This window comes from Pithys albifrons, chromosome 6 (genome assembly GCF_047495875.1).
Source record: "Pithys albifrons albifrons isolate INPA30051 chromosome 6, PitAlb_v1, whole genome shotgun sequence".
NCBI classification, from domain to species: Eukaryota; Metazoa; Chordata; class Aves; order Passeriformes; family Thamnophilidae; genus Pithys; species Pithys albifrons.
The window spans coordinates 12334904-12361679 of record NC_092463.1 but is presented as its reverse complement, the minus strand read 5'-3'; the positions used below and the strand labels follow the sequence as shown (position 1 = coordinate 12361679).

The window sequence follows — 26776 nt, the reverse complement described above, 5'->3', positions numbered from 1 at the left end:
GTGAGTCGATCAGCTATTTAAAATAATGACTCCAGACATTTTTCTTAGTACTGAGGATTCTTTCTGCTTGCATCCAAGAGAATGACTATAGATAAGGAGCCTGGAAAAGTTTGGGATGGGGCAGCACAGCTTCTGTATTGGGTCCTGCTAGAGCACCCCCAGCCCACTCAGGAGCACAGGGAGCCCTTGCACTGGCCTTGCACGTGCTTGGGTGATGGGGACAAATGTCTATTGGAAACTATTTTTGCACAGTTGTGACTATTAACAGAATTTTTTTAACAAATTCCTGAGAGAGCCTGACTCTTCTCTTCTTGGAGTTACTAGCTAAACTTTTGCTTCCTTCAGTGGGACAGTATGGGGTTTTCCATCTATTTAGTACTCAAGGGGGTAAGGACTGCTGCGTGCCTGACAGCTGCAAAATTACAGTGCTAGAAAAATGGAATTTTATGGGTGTTTATTCTTGTCATAGCAAATTCTTTCTTATTTTTTTCAATACATTCCACTTGTTCTCCTGGGCTCTTCAGCCTGTTATTGCAAATGTGGCAAGAGCCTATCTATTAAAAGCAGAGGCCAAGGTACACTCAGAAAGGTATTACAAGTATTGTTTTGCATTTGTGCACACATGCTTACCAAGCAAACACGTAAATATGTATTTGCTTGCATCTTCTAAGGGAGCAATTTGTGACATGAGTGTGCATATACCATAGGTGATCTGGTTTGGAATTTTTACACAGATCCATGTGCTGAGGCACTTTCTCAGGCATTACTCAGGAAAAACTCACAGTTTTAACATTATAGTGCTTATAGACATGCAAATCCATAATATATTGCACAGTGCTTTTCTTTCAGCCCAAAAGTTATAGTACTTTCATTGTCATGAAACATTACAAAAATTATTCAACTGAAGTGCTTTAAAAATACATTCCATTAGAAACTTTTGGACATGCATCTTGAAGTCCACTGCAAGAGTCCCAACTTCCTCCTCCTCAAAAGAAAAAGAGGATTCTGTTTTCAGCCCAGAATTCATTGAACACTTGGTCAAATTTCTGTTTATTTGCATTTGCCATATTTCCCCCAGGTACTTCTAGAATTCTAGAAGTTTTCTACATTTCTAATAACTCAGGATAGCCATTCCAAACTGAAGAAATCTAAAAAGTTATTCTTAGACAACAGCTGTCACTAACCAGAGTTACCAGGTTCAGAGAAGGAATTTGGGCTTGTTCAGTAAAACCAAATAAGATCATGGCCAATGGTTTTGGTTAAGAAAATAAGTTCCACAAAGTATGGAAAGGGTAGTGAAAACTTCAGCTCTTACCTATCACTTTGATAATATGAGTTAATAGACAAGATTTTACTCATTTTAATCTATTTATTAAAAAGGGCTAAAATGCTTTCTTCTTTCTTTTTCTTTCTCAACAACATACACAAAAACAATACCCCCCAAAGCAGACTTGCACTAGGACATGAGATGGAAAACTTATGTTATAAAACCCATCTCCTTTTGCTTAAAGCAGAGAGATGTGCTGAGAAACTGGTACAGTATGACAACATTTTGAACACAGAGGAGACAAGATTTATCTGGCTGGTATACAATATAAAACAAAAATCGAACACCAGTGTTACACTGCTATATTGAAACAAACCACAGTAATTAGATGCTTTGAAGTCAAGCCTATATTTTCTTCAGCTTTTTCATGAATTATTGATCCACTTTCCTCATTAAATGGAATGGCAAGCTCTTGCAGTAAATGGACAAGTGGCTACAACATTTATATAATCAAATATGCTCTGCATCTGGCAATAAAACATGCTTGTGAGTAAAACATCCTTTCTGAACTGACATCCCTGGGAAACAGTTTTACTAGAACAACCACATTCCTTTTCTTTTGTCTCTAAAGCACAGCTTGCCTTGCATCATCATGCAATCCAGTATGTTACTCTGATCGTATTAAGCAAAATATTTTCCAAGAGCCTGTATCGTGCATTGTGCAACAGAACATTTCTTCTCTATAATGAGATATATATAAACTGTCTGACTTACCTTATTTTCTCCATTTCTGCTGCAGAGGCCTACAAGAAATCAAATAATAGGAGCAAGTGAATGAAAGAAAACATTCACTCTGCAGATTTATGCATAGTTAAGGCTTTCCGAACGGCCCCCGACAAGTGGGTACAAAGCGCCGGCAAGCGAACCCCACATCTGCATTAGCCGAAAATAACACTGCCAGCTGCAGGGGGGAATGAAGCTGCGCGCGGTGGGAGCCCGGAATACCCACGAGCCATGGGCACCGGAATGACTCAGTTGTAGCGCTGAGGCAGAAAACGGGGAGGGAGGGGAAAAAAAGAAAAAGCAAGCAGCAGCAAGTAACAGGTTACTGTGCCTCCTGGGTTTCCGAGGGAAAGTTGAAATGCGGTGCTACCCTCTGCGCGGTGGGCATGGCAGCAGGCTGGGCTGGCGGGGAATGACAGTGACTTCATCACACGTGAATTTGGAGCTCAATTCATCATCTTTCACAGAGCCCGACAGATGGAAGGACACAAGCTTGCCTCCTTAGTGGGAGTTTCGAGTAATCAAATTACTTTCCACAAGTAAGACAATATTTGACAATTAGCATCTCAATGCATGGAGGCGTTTCGTTAACCCTTTCACTGCTGCTGACCGAGCTGGAGCTCCCAGCCCCGGTACCTCCTCCGGTCCCTGCCCCGCCTTTGCCCGCTGCTCGGCTCTCCCGTGGACAGGGAGAGGCTCGCCTTGCATCTTCACACACCCAGCACAGCCGTGGGTGGTCATTTCATTAATCTGCCTGCCTCCTTTTTACCGTATAGATGCTGTAAATTCCTACTTATCTATAGCACGGAGACTCATTAATCTTTCTGACATTACTTATATCGGAGGCATAGTCTTGTTAACCCTTCGGTTTCTTTTTCATAATTATCTCACACAGATACTTAATAGCTGTTCCCATTTCATTTTAGCACAGCACTGGCACAGAATCTCATCAATCCTCCCAGTTCTGCTTTATTGTAACTAAGGAATGAGCACTCACAGCAATCCTGCAATCTCTGGAGTCAGATAAATCCCAGCATCACAGAATCTCTTATTTATACTGAAAGCATCGGCCATTAATCATGAACACTTTAAACCTTATTGATTAATGGCTAACAATCATATTTGAGTATGAAATAAATTAAAGATTAAAAATAGAGAAATGTAAATTTAATCAGTTCACCAGCGGGAAATTTGTCAAACTGCCTAATAAAGCATCCCAAATGACAAATTGTTTGTTCTTCATTGGGTCACTTGTCTTCCCTTTTCCTCATTTACTTTTGATTTGCTCATTAGATAAGTTGTCAGTCAGGCTGGTGTTTGCATTGTCATTTCTGATGAAAACCATTGAGGATTTTAGGCATTCACCATAACTTGGTACACAGGAAGCCAGCTGCAGGAACTGGTAACATATGTAATACATGTTTACATGATCCTGCAACGTCTGTTGGAATCACAAAGTTGCCAGTGATAAATCTCAGATTTTGAGATTAAAAAAGGAACTCATAATTGCTTTCGCTAATTTATATCTATCCATTGCATCCGTATGCAGGAAATAGTTTCAACATTGCTGGTCAGAAAATGAACCCCTGGGTTTTTCTCCCCAGGCATGAGAAGTTACTGGCAGACCCATGAGCTTGCCAGTTTGGCTCTCCATAGATGAACTCTCATAAACTGCCCAAACCATCATGTTCCTGTCATTTTGGGGAGATTGGGCATAGTTTTCTTCAAGGGCTGCTTACCATTGCTTTGTCTTGAACTCTGGGAGCCACCCATGAAGACAGGGTACTTAGAATATCTGATTTCAGAACTTCTGTTATGGCAATAACTGTAGACATAAGAGGGAGATACTTGGCCTGGCTTTTGTCTAGTGCTTTGAATATTGCTGCACTCATGGGGTCAGTGTGGGGGTTGCTTTGTGTGATTAAAGCAAAAGATGGAAAAGAGGATCTGCACACTGATATTCTGATGATACTTATCTGTGGAATGCAGGTGAGTCATTGGCTGCCAATCCTGACAGGAAATTAGTTGGGAGTGGGGGAGGAAGCACAGCAAATGTCTAGCACCAAAACAAATAAGAAAAGTAAACCAAGCTGCAATTTTTTTTCCTGATAGGGCTGGGTTTTTTACCTCCTCAGAGTAACAGCCAATTTTCTTTTGGACCAGCAAGGATGTTCTCTTCAGCCTTTCCCTGACAATGTGTGCAATAAAGAAATGGCTTTTCTCTGATGTGGGAGCAATGGGTTCAAATCAATCCTCCTTAAGGAGGATGCTCTGAATCAGGTCAAAGGCCTTTCTGGGCTGCAGCACTGCAACACTCTATTACATCTTTTGATGGGGATCTGCTTCTAGTAAATAAATAGGAGCACATGATAGGACTAGAACCTGTGTGTTCTTCAGGGGAATGCCATAGCTCTCAGACTGGAGAGTCAAACAAGCATAGAGAAACTAGAAATGGTGAAAACAAAGAGGAGCATCTGTAGAAAGTTAGCTTTAATGCCAAGCAGTTTATTTTCTCAAAGAGTTGTGTTCCTTAGGAAGATCCTTTATTTCATCTCCTTTTTTTCCTTTCTTCTTCTTCCTTTTTTGTTTTTGTTTCTTTCCTTCCCCCTGACCCCCACTCCCTAAAAAAAAAAACCTTAGCAACTCACGACTATTTTTCAAGTCTGTGTTTTTCTAAAACAGCTCTGTAGCCACAAGGTGACATTTTACTAAGGCAAAATTGCTTTACCTAGCCAGAACTCTGCCATTGATTTAGCCTGTGGAAGTTTAGAGGTTGCATCATCCTTGCACTGCTCTCTATGAAGGCTGAAATATCCTACTACATTGATTTTAAAACATATTATAAACAGCTCTGAAATGGCCACTTTTAGGACCAATCCTGTCCTGAAAGTCTTGTGGAACGTATTTCAAGGAGAAAGACTGAAGTAAACACAGGTGTGAGAATGTCCTTAATGTTATGTCATTCATAAATTGCTGCTTGCTAGTGTGTTGATTCATTTAAAGTGATTCTTGATGCCTAAACTGAGCAGTGATTGAAGATGTGTGATTTTTTTAATGAAATATTTTAAATGAAGAACAGTAATTACCTTTAACTGCAAAAATATCAGATGTGACTTACCTGTTTTTTTTTAATTATTTAAACAATATCAATGCAGTGTGACTGAAGAATTTATTTAATTAGCCTAAAAATAACAATTTTTGCTTTTAACAAAAATCTTGGCCTTAGTATTCAATAACCTACATTTCCATATATGGTCTCTTACTTAAAACACTGAGACTGGTTTGAAGATTTTATTTTTTAAAGAAATAATTGGTGTAGCAACTTTGCCTCAAAGGACTTTCGTGCAATGCCTAAAAATAATGCTAGAGATCTGATTTTTTTTCCAAGTATTTGAAGGAAGCAAGTGTAAAACACCTGATCAACTGTCAAGACTCTCCTTTTCTTGAAGTGCTGACATTTCGGAGCAGATATTAAAAAAACCAAATCAGCTACTTCTATCTCTCTCTCTCTTTTTTTTTTTTTTAATGTAATCCCCCACCCCTCACTTATTCTATTTTACAAGTTGATATTTGTAGATATTTGCTGTCATTTTCTGGCTTGAGTGAATGCATGGATGCTGCTAATGGAAACCCCAGGAAATTTTACGGTGTGTTTTTCCCCCTTTAGAATATGGGTATTGCTTTTCAGATAGCATGACAACACCTGAGTAGTTTTCAAATCAGTGGATTGAATGAAGAATGTGATCCCCTAATTTTTTCTATCCACGTTTCATTAGCAAGTCAAGCAACCTCAAGGCAATGGCAGAATGTTCTTAGTCATTGACATACATAAAAATGTATATAGCAATCCAATTTTTTTATATTTTTGTTATATATTTGTATGTCTATAGCATTGATTATTGAACCAAAACCTTTTTAAAATAAAATAAAAACTCATGCTGACAGTCTATCTATCATTATATTTACTTCACATTGTATTTCCATTACTATATGATCACTTTCTGAGTGACAAGCAATCATGAGATTTCAGATCTTCCAGATGTCTAATGAAATTTCCTTCCGAGAAGATCTTGAGGTTAATTTTGTTCATCTGCATATTCCCAATGTATGTGTGGAAAGGGAGGAGAACCCAGAGAGTGACTTTTTATTTTAAATAATTATTTTTTGGCAAGAGCCATTTCATTTTATAGAGAGGGACAGGATCCAGAGCCTGGTTTAGTGCTCACCAATTCTTCCCATTGTGCTCGGTGGATTTTGGATTGGCACAATGGCTTGTTGCTACCAAATGCACGGGAAGAGAAAGCACAGCAGGAAGTTACTGCCACTCATTTAGTCTGACTGGTTTTACTCAGACTTGTTTATTATTGTGGAAGTTACTTTTATTTCTGCCATGGGGAAAGCTGTAAGTGACATTTTACTCACAACAAAAGTCATCTGGACTTCTGGCATGTTTGTAAACTGCCACATGTTTTCAATCCAACTATATTACTTCAACATTTCTTTTGTGCTCACAGTTGTACTAAAGTTTTATTGATAGGAACCACTGTGTCCCTTTTTCTTTCTTTTCCTAGAGAGTACAGGAGTTAAAGATTTGATTTGATAAAAATTACAGACTACAAAATTTGATAGGATCAATCTCTAATTAGACTCTTAATCAATATTTAGAGATTTCTTTTATAGGCTTTAGAGTACCACAAGCACTGCCCGAAGAAAGACTAAAATTTAATCTATAGAAACTTTAATAGAGCTGAAGGAAGTGCCTGTCTCCATTTGATTTGGCTTCATATATTGAATGTATCTGATAGGTGTTTATAAAAGAAGAAGAATCTTTCTGTAAAACTCTTGCCTGAAATTGCCATGGAGATACATAGAAAATTGAGTCCAAGTCTCCACAGTTGCCACTGTAATAGATATTTACTGTAATAAATTTTTTTTTCAGAAAGCACGTCCACTAAGCGTATCTCCCCACCACAGGCCATAAAACTAAAACACCTCCACTATTCCCAGATCATCTAAAGATAGTCAATATATAGAAGGTGACAAGGCTTAACACTGAGGCAAGAAGGCAGAGAATGCCAGGACTAATAACATATATCCCTACAGGACTCGAGAGCTTTTTGGACCATTGGACATTTTCCCTTGGCAAGAGGAACATCATACACATAAGAAAGAATTGGAGTGTTTCATTAAGCTGTGGGGGTTTTGCATGTCTGACATGAGGAAAAGCATTAGTCAATCAGTTTAGACATAAGTAACCACAAGTAAATCATACTAAATATCTCAACACCACCAAGAGTACCATTGCACCTTCCCAGTATTCCCTGCCTATCTAGGACCAATTTCTAATGTTTCTTAGGGTAAGAGAAGAAATCCTCTGCAGCAAAATTAAATGATAAATAAAAATTCAGGTGTTTGGGACTAACTGCATATAGCAAAGATACAGCATAAATGGACCCAACTAAGTAAAGAAATAGATAAACTGTCCCTTTAATTCTTAGGGAAGATAACAAAGTTCAACACCCAAAATTTTCACACTTCACTAGAACGCCACTACTCTGTCATGAATTGTCCCTAAGACTGCTGGGATCCATCGCGAAAGAGTTGAATTTGGTTTTCCCCTATGTTTTTCTGAACACTAATAAATTGATTGAAATCAGAAGGTGATTTTAACCATGTTAAATTTTGAATGACCAGTTATCTGTTTGATCTTGTATCAATTTTAAGTTTAAAGCTTATCACTCACACTCTATTTTTATATTCCTACATGCATTTATGCAGAGATGTTTTATTTGAGAAGGAAAAGAAGATGTGATTCTTTGACTGCTCTCAGAAGATTATACTCCTTTCCCTCATGTCATTTCTGTATCCTTCTCTGGATCTGTTCCAAATTACCTAAATCTGATTTTAAAGGGGTGATCAGAGTTTAAATCATGTACAAACCACCTTGACAGTATCTTATACAATAATATGAATGCTTCAGTGACTGTAAAGAAAATATATGTCTGCAGTACATCTTAAGCTTGTCTCAGATTTCTTGAGTCTCTCACACTGGAGGCTCATAATTGTTTTACAGTCTAGCAGTACACCTGGATCTCTGTTTCTCTGTTGTTGCCAATTGATTAGCTCCAGATCACTAAATCTTTTTTGTGAATGGCTTTGTTTAAATTAAAAATCATTTTTCATTATTCTGCTTATAAATAAAGCAGTTCTCACATGAGCTTCCTAATTGTTGACAATACTTTGGAATACCCTTATTGTTTAGGCAAACCTGTTTATTTGCTCAAAGTCACTGAAAAGTATTGGCAAGAAAACCTTCTCCCTAAGTTCTGATAACCCCATCCCAACCTGACAGACTTCCTTTTAAATATGTTAGTTTTTTGGTTTTCATACAGTTTTCATTCAAATTATTAATCTTGAATCACTCTCCATTTTATAAATTTTAGACAGTAATTCTCAACTGCACACTTTATGAACTGCTTCATGAAAATCTAGATAGATCAGGACTCATTCCTTAAGTATGAAATTGTTTCTCTTAACACAAAGTTACTTGTGCTAAAACTGTTGTGTTTTATGCCACTTCTCTGCATCCTGGATTGCTCAGCTTGCTAGACCGTGAAGCCTTTGCTCCACTTCATGTTACATTTTCTCTTTACCACTTAGAATTTATTTGTACCATTGCACACAGCAAAAAGCTTTGATCTGAGCTTGCTGCTTCATGTGTCAATTGATCAGGATTTTGGGATGGGGATTACCACAGGATTCTTGGTATCACCAGAGTGAATAGTCTTAGTTTGAATCTGTCTTAATTATGGTTTCTGTTAACAGGTTTCTGTTAAACCCTCCTCATCCTTACTCCAATATCCTTCAATTATTCCCTGTTCATTATCATCCTTACTGAAAGATGAGGCAGAGAATCCCTCTAATAACTGGACAAGGTTTAATTAGCCTGAATTTGTGCCTGACCTTCAGCATAAGTCTTCCTTTTTTTTTTATTTTTCTCTCTGTATGGTTGAAGATCTTTTAAGCACTAGTGCACTAAAAATCATTTGTAAGTTCCAACTTCACTGAAATTTTTGCTGAAAGAGACTGGAGAATAATCACAACACAAATAAGATAAAAAGAAATATTGGGAATTTTTCTCAGAATAGGCATTTAAATCCTCCATGACACATGCTACGTGTGTGAATATGTATCAAATAATCACAAATTGAATTGAAACTATAACATGTAGATGTCCTTTTTTTGCATGGCTGGGAGAATATAGCGTTCTCAAACTGCTTTATTTCCTAATATTTTATAATATTTGTTTAGCTTCCTTAGCTTCATTTTCACTTTGTAAAGTGTCAGAGCCAGATTTCGAACAGAGGTAAATTAGCAGAGCTCCAGTGAAGTCACATCTTGCTGATTTGTACCACTAGATGTTCTGCTTTTAAACAGCTGTTTCCATGAGTCAAGCTGATTCCTGTCATACCCAGTATCCTCAAGTAGCATGAAGTGGTGTAGTTCCTCTCAAAAAATGGTCCCCAAAGATTCCACACCTCTTCTCCACACCACTTGTCACATTATCCAGTGAAACCTGAACAAAGCCTACTGAAAACAGGAGGCTTCCTGCCTTAAAATGACAATTCAAACTTCACTTGAATTGTTCAGTATACTTTTTCTCAATCAGATTATTTGAACCTGTGCATGGAACTAATGTAGGTAAGTGCTTGTTTTTTGGTAAAATAATCCTTGTAGTCATCAGTGGATCTGAGGACTCATAGTGCTAGGAGCTGTATATACATATGAAGAGAAAAGCTGTTTCCAGACAGTCTGACCAGCTAAAATAGAGACAGATACATACAATATTTTTGTGTCCTTTATGGTGCAGAGACACAGCAGCATTTGTAAGAATAGACTGATGAACTGTTTGCTTTATAGTTATTCAGCATGATATGATGCCACAACATTACAAAAGGGTGAAACAGGGAGGTGAAGCCACAATGCCTGTCCAACTGACCCTCTGTACACTTCACTTCCAGCTAGCATGACTCCAGTGTGACCCCACCAGCTACAGCATAACTGTAAACATTGTAAGTGAGCAGAGACTGAGGCGTCAGAGGAAAATGCAATCTGGTTGACTAAACAGACTCTGTGTCTCTTAAAATAATACATAAGACTACTGACTGGACATTGCCAGTATACATGTATGAGTGTCTATAATACAAAGATTGATAACTGCAATTATAGACATGATATTAAAGCTTTTAGCTACAGCAGTTGTCATTAAAAAAGCTAATATTTACCAACAGACAATATACAGGGATATCTGAAATAGTCGGGATTCTGATATATTCTGCAATATTTGGGTGCACTGACTCCTGTCTGGTTAAGGATGGCTTCGTGCTGAGTGGAACCAAACTTGGGTTTTTTATGACTCAGGATGGCATATGAATTCTAACATAGCTGTTCCTATGAACTTCTGTAGTTGCATCTTTACATCTCTACATATGTCCCTACATAATGAAGATTTTTTGTTCATGAATGTTGACAATGGGAAGTGGGAGAGAGAGAGGAGAGGGAGAGCAGAACTGCAAAATTCATACATCCTACGCTTTTACAACTCTGTTTGTTACAAAACATCCATTTTATGTTCTAACTACATCTAGATCTATCTAGGTTCTAAGAGTAATCATATGGGGTCCTGTTAAATAAAACCTCCCTATTCATTCTTATCATGGTGTCCTGTGTTCAGCACCATCCCTTAAAGAAAACCTTCAGAGGAAGGCAACAAGAATGCTAAGATAGCTAAAAAAAATTCTAGCAGAACTAAGAATGCAATGAGTAAAGATATATTTTTTCAAACAGGACAATAATGTCTGTAAAGAGAAAGGAAATTAACCATTGTTCATGTTCAGTGTGGACTGAACAGGAAATAGTGGATTCAAAGTGAAGACAAAACATGTAGAGAAAAAGTTAAGGGGATTATTTTAATCACAGAGATGGGTATGTATTAGAGGATTTCCCATAATAGCTGTGAGATGTCCCATAAAGATTGGAAGGATTTACATTCAACTTCCCTTTCTTGGGGCAGAAGGACAGACTAGACACCTTTCATGATCCTTCCTGACTCTTCTGGATCCACAAGGAAAGGACACAATAAATAAGTGTAAATATTTCTTCCAATAAACAGAATTTTCTCTCTGCTTTACTGCCTTCAACGTGAATCAGTTCCTAAGGCACCACTGCTTACCTGGTATCCATACACTGGGGAGTTGAGTAAGTCTCTTAAAAGTAGGACATTTTTGTTCATGACTTTTGTCACTTGTGAACTTGTCTGTGGACAAGGAAGAACAAGGTGCAACTATAAATCCAGACAATATTACAGATATTTCCTTTAAAAGAAAGGTAAACTTCAAGGCTTTCGTTTCTCCTGTCACAGCACTGGTGGAAAACAGTATCTGTTTATTGATTCACCTTATTTTTCATCCTGCTTCCAATCAACATGCATAGGGCTTCAAAGTCATACCAGTGGTGCTACATCTATTTCTGGAATAAAGGTTATTCCAGTGAATAAAAAGCCATGGCCTGTGACAGAGCATTTGGATTTTTGCCTGTAATTGTTTAAGAGAACTTTACTTAAGCAATAAAAGAATGAGGCCAGAAAATTATATTAAGGAGATCTTTGATCTTCCTCCTTCCAAAGCAATAGGATCTTCCTAATAATATTATAGTTGAGTTAAAAATAATTTCCCCAAACCTACAGCAGACTAGGAGGAAATTAGGATGTTACTTGAATCAAATGAACTTACTCCAGTCACCACTTTGGCTTATGTGCCACAAAAGTATAAATATGGGAATTCTATTCCTAGAAGTGCTGTTGGTTGATGCTGGTTTTCTTTTTACACCACTGAAAAACCTGTCTTATACATTTTTGCCCTCAGTTATTTTAGGGTACATGCAAATTATGCATCTGTACAAAAATCATGTCTCAGTCCTTCACTGTTAAATTATAGTGTCTTCTGCTATCCGAGAGGTCAAGAGACAGAACAGACTTGAACTTTACTCTCCCAAGTCTCTAGCTAATTTGATAACTACTTAATCTGTCTCTTCACTACTTTTTAGGCAGGGTATGAAAGTAAGAAAAGCTCCTTTTGCAGCTCCTCTCTGCACTCCTGCATAAGAGCCAGCCAGGTTCTCATTTTGGCATTGTCTAGTAAGTAAGGTAAAGAATTTCCTAAACTATGATTTTTGTTTCTGCAAAGCCACAATATTACTGGTGTAAGTGTTGCTGAGTCCACCGATGTAATTGTAATAATTTTGAGTATAAGGTGACTTCTATTCCATACTTGGGTGGTGTCTTAATTGCTACAGGGTCACAAGAGGTCTTTTTATTTCCACTGCACTCTGCATTAGCATTCTTCTCAGGGTTTTTTTTCTGCGAGTTTAAAGAAGTCTGTTCTTACTCCTACACAAAACGTGGAATTGTTAGGCTTTACTGTGGAGACATTAAATCAGACTCTGGAGATTCCTTTGTCGAAAAGGAAGCTGTATTGTTAAAATTACATCTGGCTTTTGCACGTGTCACATTTCACGGGAGCATTGAGCCTGTATTATCTAGTGGCTTTGCTTGCAGCCTTTCTTCACACAGTGCTATTTTTAGATTTTCATACTGTTGGAATTCAATAGTCTAGTTGTCAAGGCAAGCAAGAAAAGACAGTTAAGGCTGAATTTGTCAATGATTCAGCCATGTTCGTTGCTACAATTACTATATAATCTTACCATAGTGGGGGACAAATACCACATTCAGGACATATAATTGCATGGAACTGTCATTTTAGATTGAAATTATAAAGTGCTTGAGTATAATTACAGACCAGGTTTGAATCATTACAGAATAAGTTGAAGGTGGGGGAAGTTGTAGATTTTCTGAAAGGAATGACAGTCACCCACTCTGCGACTTCAGCTAGAATTTTGCCCTCTTTTCCTCTTTCCTGACCATAGGAACTTTCTTTCAAATATCCTTACAGTTAGAAAAAGGAGAAAATAGTTTGGCTGTAGTGTTAGATAAGAACAGTGAAGGATCAGATCAGAACCCTTTTCTGTCCTGGTATGTACCAAGAAATGAAATTATTTGCAATTAAAGAGACTCAGGATCAAAAACCATGAAAACACTGGCTCCAATGGCCTAGAGACTGTGGTTTAATATTGTGATGTTACACTGAATAACTGAAAAGTCATGAATGAAAAAATAGACATTATTCTTCATGGATGAATATCTTTGTAACATATACCTATTTAAACAGTACTAAAGGCAATGATCCAGTAGAGCATAAAACCCATATACAGTTCTTATCACAAGTGTTATTTCATTGAAAATAGTGTGTTCTTGTGCTTAGCAGAGCTTCTGGGTCATAAAGAATACAGAATTTTAAAGATCACCAAATTATAAACCTCAGTGATTTCCAAGATTCTTACAATGTCCTCTCAGTCACTTTAATAAAATTACTCTGATTTAGCAGATATGGGATATTTCCTTTAATTTAGTTAAAATTGGGAGATGCAATCAATGTGGCAAAAACTCCAGTGTGGCACCTCTCTTACTGAGTGCATGTGTCCTGAGATGTTTAGGTGCTGGGGAGACCAAAGCACTTGCTGTTGCTGTAGCTGTAATTTGGGAGGGCCCAAAGGTGCAGGTGGTAAATGTGCTAGTTTGAGGTTGCTCTGGGTGCAGATCACATGCCTCTAAAGGAATGGAAAAGACGTTTGGGGATGGCAAAATTCTCCCTTGGAACTGTCTTAAATGAGCTCAAAACTTTCTTTCCTGATAGAAACTTGTCAGCACACTGAAAACAAGTTTCTAGATATCAGACACCCAAGGTGTTATTGATTAAAAAAGGATTTAAGGGTAATATGTTACAGATACAAAATGCAATACCTACTTGGAGAAATCTAATAACTCTTAAATTTTCCTATTCTACAAACTTATGCTTAAATCACAATTTTTAAAAAATAAGCCATTAGCTTCAGTTGTTTGAGTGCTGTCTGGCAGGAAACCTGATTATTGCCAGTTTGCTCTTTGCAGTGTGGAAGATTTGCAGGATGAAGTACCAGTCTCCTAGCAACCACAGATCCTCTAAGAATCTTCTCTTTGATAGTTCTTAAAATATGTTAATGCCACTAGATATTGCAAAGTAAAACATTGGGATTCACACCTAATGAAAGAAGAAATTTTGATTTATATCTTCAGTCCAGAATAACAATGCAGTAGTCAACAGCTGTAGCAGAGTTTTGACAGTGACTCAATCCAGTTTGGGTTACTAACCAATTTTGTTTTGTTTAATTAGATTCTTATTACCAAATCCCAATACTGCAAATACTTATACACATAGCTGGGTATATGAGTAGTCCCAGAGAACTTCATGTGACTATTTATGTGTTTAATTATTTGCTGGACTGAAGATATACTGTCTGAATTTTAGTGGGCAATATTTTAAAGGACTGCTCCTCTCTCTACCCCTGGTTATATACAGGATTCTTATTAGGAGATTATTCTCTGGCAATCTGTTACACATATGCTGAAACATAGAAAATTTAAATTTTGAAAGCAAAGTTCAAAGGTCACATTCTCATGGGAGGTTTTAATTCAACAATTATGCTATCCTCAGAGCATCTACAGAGTGCATCACCCCACTAAAGTGCAGTAAATCTTTCAGGGTGAAGCCCTGAATGAAGGAGGGAAATAAAAAAGGAGCAAGCCTTTTAATGAATTCAAATGTCAACTACAAGGGACAGCTGCACTGGTGTGCCAAGAGCCATCAAAAGGGCTACCCAGATGTAAGCCAGCCCAGGATGCAAGAGTCTGCACTTAATGTGAAATCCCAAAGGATTTATTCATGCACTGCCTGGTTATTTTTAATGAATGGAGCATTAAGACCACAGTGCCAAGCAGAACTTACTGGAAGAGAGTGAAACTCCAGATTTCTGAAAAATAAGAAGAATACACAAATGTTTATTGGAAAGGATTGTTCCCCCACAACCATGCCTTTCTGAAGAGACAAGAACTGAAAGAAGAACAAACTGTATGAAATAGGTTCTCAGGAATCTTGGAATTAGCAAAAATGGATCTTCCCACAAGGAGCTGTGCTGTAAAGAACACATGTATGCTAAGGTTCTGAAGGGCAGTTGAGATACTTAAGAGAGTAACATTTCTTACCCATTCCTACTGAATATTGTCTAAGTGCCATAGAATTTCATTAGTTTGGTTTTTGTTACATTCATTATAGAGGCTTCACTGAGAGAAAAAAAGGATTCCCCTTATTCCTTTTATACTGACCATTTGTGGTCAGCATATCTGATTTGCTTATTTGAAGGAAAAAAATTGATAGAAAAGAAGTGAAGCATATGAGAGGCAGTGTCGTGTCTGTCTCCTCTGGAGAAGCCCTGCCTGAGCTCTTGAGTGACAGAAGAAGGGAACTTTCCTACTATTTAAAGCATTTCTATTTGTAGCATATTGAAAAGAGCCGTCACTAATTTCTATTCATGTAATCAGTAAGCAAAGCTGCAGTAAAGTGGAGAGGGATTCTCCAGGTAACAAAGTCCTCTGTAGCTGAGGACTATGGCCTTCTTTTTAGTAATTATTAAGAGGTACTTCTAGATCTTCTGGATTTCTGAAACTGCTCAGAAATATTGCAGACATCTGGTCGTGTCCTTGTATGGAACTCTGACATTCCAAATCTTTTTGGAAGTTACTGTGAAGGCAAGGATATGTCTTTCTGTGAGTTCTCTGATGTGTGCTGTCTGTAGACACAGACAGATGATTACTGCAACAGTCCAAAAGGAAAACCTTTTACAAACTTTATTTATTTATAGATAAGATTATAAGTGAAAACCCAAGATCATAAGCAGGCCTAAAATATTTCTCTATTTTTATCCTACCCTTCAACTAACAAAAAGTGATGATGGAAATTCATGACCGTAAAAAAATATCTTTTTTTCTCTATTCAACAAGACCTTTTTTCTTAATGCCTGCATCATTATTTGGCACAACAGTGCAACTTGTCCCCACATCAGAGAAGTTTGGTTTTTTTGTTATACAGCAGGGATATTATAGAGACTGCCCTCTTTTGTGACCCCATATGATTTCTGAGCCACAGACCATAGGTGAAGCAGTGCTATTGACCCAGGTCAGTCAGTCTCCTATTCACATCCCAGGTGACTGCTATTGAGACAAGCAAAAGGGACTGAAACATAAGGAGAGCCTATCAAGGGGCTGTAGAGAGAAGAAGAATGGGGAGGTATCAAATAATGACAACCTACACCTGCAAACATGTAATGTTGTACTAAAAAAATTGTAAGAGCATTATTGCTTTAAAAAGTCTTCCAGTACTTTGCTAGGCTAATGTTTTTCTGAAGAATACCTGACAAAGGGATGGACAACAGAGAGGTTCTGGCTTTTCCCAAACTGCAGAGACATTACAGAACTGATGTCTTTCACAAGAGGTCAACAAAAAGTCACTGAATTGTGAGTGCCTGTAGGAGAAATGTTTTTAATATGGGCCAGAGAAGGTTCTCCCTTGCAAATGGCAATGAAATAGACTGAACAGGCCACATTACAGTGACTATCAGCCAGACTGTTCCTATGAATTATGCCAAAAGATCTTCTGGATAAATACAAATGGAAAGAAAGAGAGAGTCAAGGAATTTGCTCCACTGTCACCAAAGTAATGTTTGGGGGGTGGGTTTTCTTTAGTTATTATTTCAAAGGGACTGGGCATTTTCTGAACTGTGTTGTGCCCACTGCCCATCACTACTTTAGAGAATAGCAAGTTTGGGCATCAGAAAGGCAAATACATGGAGGTGAACAAGGACATTCAGTTGCAGAGACTCAAGGATATTGCATAGGACTGAAGAAACAAAGAACATCTAAGTGGAATCCTAATAAATTAGTGAACAGTGCTTTATAAATAGTGTCACCACATGCTGGCTTTCCAATCAAGGTTAAATGAAGACATAGTGACTTCTTTTAAGAAGCTGACTTAAAAGGGAGCCAATGTTTCAAACACAAAAAGGGATTTTAGAAACCTTGGTTTCATTCCTTCATCTATTTCACATTTCCTTTTCAGTGAGCTTCTTGAACCCTACTATTCAGAGGTAATTAACTGCATTCACATGTGGAGGTTTAGGGTTTAAAGCACCATCTATCCTACAACTTACAATGTACCTGCACTACAAAAGTCACTGCTTCTTCCTATGTATTTATGTCACAATCATAAAATGACAATTGCAATCATCATTCTGTTTCAGTTAGGAAAACTGTATTATTTCTGCACTGATTTAAGGAAAAACACAACCAAAATGTAGCTACTAAAAATTAAACTTGTCAAGCTCTATAAACTGAAATGTATTTGGTATCTGTCAAAAGTTTTGCTTTCCATTTAAATTGAATTTTTGTATCAAAGAGGGAAGACGTTGCTGTGGTTCAAGACTTTACTTCATCTAGCTTCACAAATTTTGGTTTTAACCTCATTCTTTGAGTGACAATGACTAGTCGGGAGATGGATTTGTGTCTTAGTGTATTTGTATTGATACCAGTAAAATAAAGGCTGTAAATAGAGATTCACAATATCACAGATATGCAGAGAGAAGAAAACAACCAAGTACTGTGAATCTTCAGAGGCAAAAAGAGATGGATTCAATAAAAAAAACCACTGGCAGTGTCATATTTGTAGAACACTTATGCCTGACTATGGTAAAGAAATGGGGCATTAAATTAAGCATTAATGAAACTGAAGGCACATTTATAATAGTAGTGGTCTTTGGAGTGACAATTCAGTTGTGAATATCAAGCAATAAAATAATAACACTTATGCAGAAATAAGCAAAGGGATGCTGTGCATTTGCCAAATGCTTTGTAACAAAGTAGAAGGGATTTTAGTGCTGAAAATCTGCTTGAGACATTAATCAGGCTGATAAACTGAGGACTGGTAGAATGATAAGCAGTAAAGCATATAAGAAACTACAAGGTATGTAGGAGTTAATAGCTTTCTGGATGGCCAAAACAGAAAGACGGTCAAGGCAGAGTATTGTCACAGTTGCACATGTCTGTTTTGAACAGTGTAAACACAAAGAACGGAGGGAAGAGAACCAGAGAAGAATTGTCACCTGTCTGGCAGAATAGAGAATACATTGAAGCAAAAATATTATATGAAGCATAAAATAAAAGGAAGTGAGATAACTTGCTAAAATGGGAAGTGTTAACAATAACAAATCTAGAAAATCTAGGAGTAAATGGAAAATGCAAGGTTCAGCAGAAAAAAATGGAAATTTTGGTATATAATATCAGTATAATGACAGTATTGCAATCGACACACCAAGAGCCTTTTTTCACAAAGACTGTAGGAAAATGTCAGAGCCAGTCAAAGAATGCCCATCCTATGATGTCCTTTTAAAACTAGGGAAGAATCCAGATTCACAGACAGAAATTCTGGCTCTATTGATCTCTGTGAGATTTTTGCTATTTGATTCAACAGTTTTCAGAATTTCATCCAACATCCTCTGTGGTAGAGAATTCACTTTAGCTTTCAATTTGGTATTTGCATTTATCAGTGAGAGGATGACATCAGTCTTCTTTCTCTTAAACCAAAGGGAACAGCAAGGATTTGCCTGTAAACCTGTACTTCAGACATCACCAGGAAAGGACTGCAGCGAGGCCAGTCTAGCAGCCTGGCTACAACTACAAAGCAAAATGAATCCTCAGAAAGAAATATTTTGTGCTGCCAAGTCATTCTTTCAAAAAGAAAAGCTGCTTTGTTTCTCTTCAGAACAATAACTGACACATATGAAATGAGCTAGTCAAGTTTTATAGGGAGAACTCATACATTTTATTACACCAGTTGGTATGTTTCTAAAAAGCAAACATAAAAGCCATGACATCCTTGAAATTTTATTTGGAAGAAACAAAGGTTTGACCACAAAGGGTCTTTTGTGTTGTTTTCTTTCCCCAGATATATTGCTTGGTCCAATAGAATTTCTCTTGTTCTGCAAGCATTGCCTGGTTGCATCCTTATCTTTTCAAAGCTATAATAGCCCTGCAAAAAAATATGACATGGATGCTGTGTATCCTCCCATATTTGGTTACCACTGTATACAGTTGTCTTCTGCTTGGTGATGACCTAAACACTCCCCTCCTTCCTAGTTTTCCACATTAATGGTCTGCAAAGGTGTGTTTTGAAATTCAATGCTCCTGGTATCATAGCATCTAAACTAAAAGTATTATGCCTAATGTTTCACAAGAGAATGTATGAAGTGACATAGTGAGTGATTGTGGAATAACTCACAAGTAGGAACTAGTTTTCTAATTCCTGCCAGGTAGAATCTGGATTATACCTCGCTGCCTGGGGATTTATATACGTTCAGATAAATGTCTAAGTTCACTCTGATTCCTATTGATCTTTTAGACTTTCAGATTGTTTTGTGACAATGAGCTCCATATGCGACTTTCTCTGTTTAAAAATCACTTTTATCAGTTTTGATCTTATTGCTTTGCTGTGTCATTTGAGCCTTTCATTCTTGCATTATGAAAGTAGAAACTGGAGCACCTGACAATCATTTTTCTACCCATAGTCTTGTATATGTTTCTCCTAAACATAATACACTCTTTTTGCTGTCTCTTCCTAAATAAGTCTTTTAACTACTTTTAGTTCCTCTTTCTTAAAAGTTTTCTCCTACTGACTGGTGTTGGCAAGGGAAGATCACAGTTCTTTTCTGTACTCTAGACCAGAGTTATATGGTCAGAAAATTACATTGTTTTTATTCCTACTTTTTTTTTTTATTACAGCAGTGTTCAGAAAATCTTCCTACTGGGTTTTCCAAGGGCATTTTTGGTTCTGTTCCTGTCTTTTCCCCTGCAATAAATGTAGACCTCTTGTCATTAAACACACTTGGATTTGTCTTTATTGAACTTTGCCTTCCCTTGTGCTATACCTTCCTGCTGATGTGCTAGTTCTCCTTGAAATCTATCATCTATTGATTTTTCTGAATAAGTTTTTGCATCTTTATGGCTTTTCCCCTTCACTTTTCATCTGTTTTTTTGTACATTATTGCTAAAGTATGACTCAGTAGTCACTGTGTTAACCTAATACTAGCCTTTAAAATTTATTAACATTTTGGAACATTCAGTCTTACAATTTCTTTTTCTTAGATTGTTTTGAATGACAACAAAATTTTACTTCTCTCCTTTTTGACTTCTTGATTCAGCTAATAGAAGCACCTACTCTACATAGAGCTCCCCAGGACCTACCAAATGAAATGTACATAATCTTCTGGAATGACTTGGAGGACAGTAACTTTAAGAAGCATTTAAGAAGAATGTGCTGGAGAATCACACACTAGGTAACCTTGCCTCTGGTCTGGATTGTCCATGGAGTGTATTCTCTTTGAATCCGTTTCCACACACATGAACTTTTGTCGCAGAATAGTTCTTGTGTTTCTCTTCAATGGCAGCCTTGAATTTTTGTCAGCCTTTCTAACATTATTCTTGCTTTACTCTGTGCACAGAGGTGAGTAAAATTCTTTAACATTCCCATCCCTCTACTTTTTTAAATCCAAGGTTATGTTAGCTTCTTTTCAGCTAAATAGTCAGAATTCCTTGACCTTCAGCAGACTGTGCTTTACAGTCTTCAAGTGTAAAAGTATGGTCTTACCTTTCTACGCCCAGGTGTATCATTTTATCATTGACTATTTAAATGTTCTTTCAGTAAATTAGAAGTGAGATCACCCTGTCCTGATCTAGTCATTGTTTATTATACTATAAATCTCTGCATTATCCATGAATTATAGATAAAAAGTTTTCCTTGCAATCACCAATGAAAAGACTTAATATTCTTGGACCTAATTTCTGAGATCCTTGTAAGGTGATTTCCTTTGAAACAGCTCTCTAAAGAATTGTTAGCCTGTTCTGTATTCACTGCAAAAGTCTTTTATTGCTATTGTATAGCTCCATACATTTTTTCAAAGGAAAGTATCATGTCATATTAAATGAAATATCACTAACATACTGTTCCAGCTGCTTTTTTAAATTCACTAGTCCTTTGGGGAACTTTGGCCAAAGTGTGAAGCTGACATTGTCTTAGGGATAGAAACATCACAGTACTTCTTATCAGAGTGATAAGAACGTTTATAGAACGTTGAAGAAAAACCCTGTTTAATTATTTCCTTCCAACCTACTATGATTATGGAAGACTGAAACTGAGAAATCAGCTGGTACAATCATTTAACTTCATAAACTGAGACTTGGACTCTGAGGACTATCCAATCCTTCCTTTTGGGGGTGTCCTTTGATCATGGCCTGGGGACCTTACTGAAGCATATCATACTTCCTATTGCAATGGGCAGCTGAGTTTTCCTTCCCATAAAAAGCATGACAGGACAGTAGTAAAAGAGTGCAGTCCGAAGTCTCAAATGACAAAGTCAGGATTATTGGGGACTTGTGAGTACAGAAGCATGGAAAGTTGCCTGAAATTAACACCTGACAAAAGAAGACATAAAATCTTCTACTTAAAAAGTGTGGCTAATTCAGAAGGAAAAGAAGGCTGGAGAAGGAAATGCAAAAATAAATTACATTGTTGTTATTATTAAGATTATTTTTATTGTTGTTGTTGTGGTTATCATGATCCTTTTTTTTATTTTTTCATTTTTTTTCAATATGTTATGAGATAAACAGCCTGAAGGCAAAGCACCATTAAGAGAAGAACTACTGAAATCCCTACTTAGAAATCTTGATACAGTTATGTCAACTTAAATTAAAAAGTTATTTTAAAATTATAATCAAGATTAAGAAAGATCTATTCATAAAAGAAAGAGAATTTTTCCCAAAAGGACCAAAAGGCATAGAAGCACAAGATGTTTAAAAGAAAATGAAAAAAAAAGAAACTCTTCAAAGTTTGCAAGATTTTTCTGAATAATAACTTATGGAGATAGGGCTTTAGACAAGCTGTTGCTTGGAAGACATTCTTTTCTCTATACTAAGTAGCTAAATAAATGATCAAATATAAGGTTGTAAAGTTCTGAACATTAGTCAAAATATTTCAAATCAATACTGGGTAAACTATTAATAACCAAAGTCACAGGATCAAACTATTTTTAACCAAAGGGAATTCTTAACATTCTTTATGATCAAAAATTAAAGCATCTAATTCTTGGTGAAATCACACAGATTTTGTTGTCTGCAAAGGTTGTTAAGTGTGCCACATTTTCTCCATTGGGTCTAGAATAGAAAGGCTACATCATCCTTTTCCATTAGGAAATTAAAGGCTCAGAGGAATGTGGCCTCCACAGCAAGTGACCTGCTCCCTGATTCTTGTGTAAACTTTCTCTGTGTCCCAACAGAAGCTGTAACAGGATAGTTTTCAAGGCATTTCAGAACTGAGCAGCTCAAGTGCAGTGCTCATGCTGCTGAGATGGGGAGGTGGGTGTCTGGCAGCAGGAGTTTGGGGTGATCTGAATCTGTCTCCATGGGAGACACTAGCTTGTGAGGGATGCTACAAGCCTGCTCAGCTGCCAGGCTGACCAGCTCAAGTGTGATGAAATCCCAGGGAAACCACAACCATTGATGTCTTGGGAATCTATCCCAAAGATACTCCCTCTTACCTCCAAGCAGTACCTGTCACATACATCTCATCCAGTTTTGGTATACAGTCCAAAGAATGAGGACAAGTGGTGACTCCAAGCATATGCAAGTATTTTTCTGGCTACATTTATTTCATTGCCTAACACATCAGGAAACAAACTCCCTCACTGTGGGTGTTTGCAATATTAGGTTCTCAAGCCCTACTGCTTTCCCTTTGACTTTGTATCTCAGTAATGAGTAGTTGAACAGTGGATGTAATGTATTATACAGTGCTAAGAACAGCACAGGTATCATTAGACTCCCTACTTACAGCATTTGTCATAATCCTTAAATCATATTTTTCCACAAATAAATAAAACCCAGCAATAGATAATGTCAGGCTTTTATGTCAGAAGTACACAAAAAGCTATAGTTCTTGTACTAGTCATTTTTTTTCCTCTAGTTCTCTTTTTTGTTTTCTGCTTTTAATATTTTGAGAGGTAAAGCATTAATATAAAACAATTAATATAAAACATGTCTGTCAGTTAAATTTTATTGTGTTCTGTTAAGTGGAGAGAGGTAGGGATACATCACTGAATAAAGGAAATTTATTTGAAGTATTGTATGCCCAAGGTGAACACACAACACCCCATTATATCTGTGCTAATTACAAAATGAAAAGAATAAAGTGAAGCAGAGCTGTGCAAGGCTCTGCTAGATCAGGCATTTTGGGAAATACAGATGATAACTGGAAAATATTAAAATGATGCATCTATAATCTGTGAAAGTAATGGATGACAATTGAAAGCAAGATAAAAAAGTAGATATAGTTCTCACAGTAACAAGTTCTCCTGCACTTTTACTGATGTTAATATTTTACAGTTAATCCAGACATGATAATTTGACTGCAAAACTGTATTACAGGGGTTTGAGTGCTGTACTTGACATAGAAACTTAGGATATTTTTAACTTTGAGCTATAAAAGGAAAGTGCAAATATAGAAAGTCTGCAACTGAACTAAGTCTGAACTGCAACAGCTTTGCAGGCTGCAGATCCTGGGCTGTGGCTGGCAGAAAAGGCACCTGACTGCTGGACAACTCAGGACTACCCTTAGACAAGACAGTTAAAGTTGTCATGACATGCAGTCATTCTATGTAGATCAGAGTTTTCAGGGTTTGAAAGCCCACTGATATTATAGATGGACTTAATTTAATTTATTAATAGGAACAGGCTGCCCAGGGTGAAGCCACCATCCCTGGAGGTGTTTAAGAGGAGTCTGGATCTGGTGCTGGGTGATATGGCTTGGTGGTTTACGGGTTGCAGTGGTGGTGTTGGGTTGACAATTGAACTGCATGATCCTGAAGGTCTCTTCCAGCCTTTATGATTCCCTGATTCTGGTTTGGTGCGGGAGGTGGGTGTTGGTTTTTTTTTAGGTTTTTTGTTGTTCTTATATACAGCCCAACAGGAATTACGTAAGTACAAAAGAATAATTTCTTCAGAGAGGGGAATTTAGATGGCACATACAGGGGTTAATACGTTCATAGATTCAGATGCCCTTAAATAGACCAATGAAGACAGCTTTGCAGATATATTTTTGCACATCCAACACCTTTATTGGAAAATGCTGTTATACTCAGGACCCAAGAAATCTCCCTAGAAAATACACTATTTGTGCCATTAATAAGACTCACAGAGATGTTGCCCTGATCTGGAAGAAAAATAATGAGTTAATGTGATAATGGGATATGTCTTATTGGTTTGGAGCCAAAAAACTTTTACTGCCATACAAAGATTTCCCTTAAAACAAATTGAAGCAAGCAAGAAGCTCATAATTCCCTAGTTTTTTCTTCCTGTTATCCTAGAGGGATATGTCCATGCTTTTGTAAAATTCTGTTATGACCAGGAGGTTCATAATTTATATCAAGTGTGAAATAATAAAAATGTATTAGTGACACAACTCAGTGTCATCATGTTTGCTTTGTTAAAGAAAAGTGTACAGATGCTTGTGAAAACAGGTGATTCCTTTGGTGAATGTGTGTCTAATTTAGTTAATTAAGAAGGATCTGGGAATGACACATGCAAAACCGCCCACTGAAAAAGGACTGATCACTTTCAATAATTTTAAGAAACTGAGGAGTGAAATCAACAGATGTTCGTGTCTAGAGGTATCGTGACAGTAAGCACAAGACTCCATTGTACCCTGGTGCCTCAGGATGGACTTAAATAGTGCTATACCTCTACCTTGCTGACCCGACTGCACACAATGTTCACAAAACATGCTGAGTTGGAAGGTGCCCACAAGGGTCATTGAGTCCAACTCCTGGCCCTACACAGAACAGTCCCAAGAATCACACTATGTGCCTGAGAGCATTGTCCAAATGCCTCTTGAGCTCTGACAGGCTTTGTGCTGTGACCACTTCCCTGGGGAGACTCTTTCAGTTCTAAATGCTATTTTTTCTCTCAGATGTAAAGATGATATGATATTCTAACACTCATGGATAATTTAATTTTCTATTTAAATATTTATTTTGGGAAAAGATACAAAGTTTTCAGGAGCAGGCTACATCTTAAAAGCTTAAAAATAAAACCCAAAACTAGGCATAAACACTTCAGAATGCCAAGAACAGAAATGCTCCTAAGTAGTATAGATCTAGTAAGGACTGCAGGGGGATAGTAGAAATTTCCAGTATAAGCTAGCATAAAGATTCCTCAAACTATACAAATAAAGGAGTTAATGGGTCATTCCATGAAATAATTCCTTCATATTTCTAAAGTATGTTTTTGCAACGTATTCATTTTATGAGAAGGTCTCAAAACACGAGAAAAAAATGATTTAAGAGTTATTCTTATATTTCAGTTGAAGAAACTGAGGGACTGCCAAATTCAACCCTTACCTAAGGTTACATAATAAATCAGTGGAGACAATTGTAAGAAACACTAGTATTATTCCCTATAAATCTATACCTAACTTTATTTTGCAGCAATGCTTATCTGGAAAATAATTGTCTGTACAAGAAACAACAGTCAGCACTAGAGCAGCTGTGGTGTTAATAATTCCTGTTTCACAGAAAGTAAGGATTTAAAAGACATCTGCTAGCCAGTTCTTCCTGACAAATTACATGAGTGCACACACACCTCCATAAAATTCCATTACAGCTTAGAGGACATGTGCTAATATGTATTATAGCTATTAGGCTTCATAGTTTTGAGAAATGCAAAAATCAAGCTATTGATCTGTGGTATTAAAATAACTGAGTTACTAGAAGAGTTACGTGTTGCTTTTCTGCTGATGATAGAAGTTCAATAAGAGTGGAAAATACTTAATCCCTGGTTGTCATGATGTTTAGCTAATTATTGAGTTATTAAATAGTGACTCAGACAGAAGGGTTCATTTGTTTCTTCCCTCTCAGCTGGAAGAACTGGAAGGGTTATGCAATGAGAATGAAAGCTGACACTTTCTTCTCAGCACCCCATTCTTTCTCACTCACATTTCCCAACATGGGGGAGAGATGTATTTCCTTCAAGGAAGGAAGGAACAGTTGAGATGTGAATGAATACAAGAAAAGCAGGAAACCGACCATGGCTGTCAATACACAATTTATAGAGCTGTAACACTGCTGTGGTAATATCAGTCGGAGACACAATAACCTGTAAAAAAGGATTCCTGCAGACCTGAGCTCAGAAATGAAGCCATTACCTATGTTAGTACCTAGCATTTGTTCTGAAGGCCTGGTGGTTGAAGAACAAAGACTCTTTCCTTCCCAGGTTGCTTCCTGCAATGTTACTTTCTACGCTCCAGAATGGGTATGAGCAAGGTACAGAAAAGCTGCCAGTAGCTTGTGAGTGGGACAGTCTTAGTTCTTTCTGCCCTTGCCTATTTCCAACATAAATAAACCGATAAATAATAATTTGCCAACAGCTTCCCTCCTGCTGGAGGGAAATGTTTCATGTTTTGTTGGAATAATTAACAGCCTTTTTGTTATTTTTTACCGCCATATGCTGCTTTCCTGGTTTGTATTTGCAATTTCTCAGACCAGCTCCCAGTTTTACTGCACTGGGAGCTGAATGGCAGATTGGTTGTGAAGGGCAGGTGGAGAAAGGGGAAGGGGGGAAAGGAGTGGGGGCTTATGCACTTACAC

At 37.3% G+C, this 26776-nt stretch overlaps 1 protein-coding gene across 13 annotated transcripts in view; it reads right to left on the bottom strand.

Moving 5' to 3' along the window:
- The window catches only part of BEGAIN (brain enriched guanylate kinase associated), a 158022-nt gene that overhangs the window by 109703 nt on the left and 21543 nt on the right, over positions 1 to 26776 (bottom strand). For 6 of the 13 annotated variants that reach the window (XM_071557500.1, XM_071557506.1, XM_071557502.1 and 3 more), the window contains one exon: positions 2042 to 2070. The exons of 2 other annotated variants lie outside the window; for them this stretch is intronic. In XM_071557500.1, coding sequence (XP_071413601.1) covers positions 2042 to 2070 — 29 coding nt within the window. Of the gene's footprint in view, positions 1 to 2041; positions 2071 to 2381; positions 2599 to 26776 lie in introns of those variants that run through there. 5 more of the 13 variants (XM_071557498.1, XM_071557504.1, XM_071557505.1 and 2 more) reach the window with 2 other exon arrangements.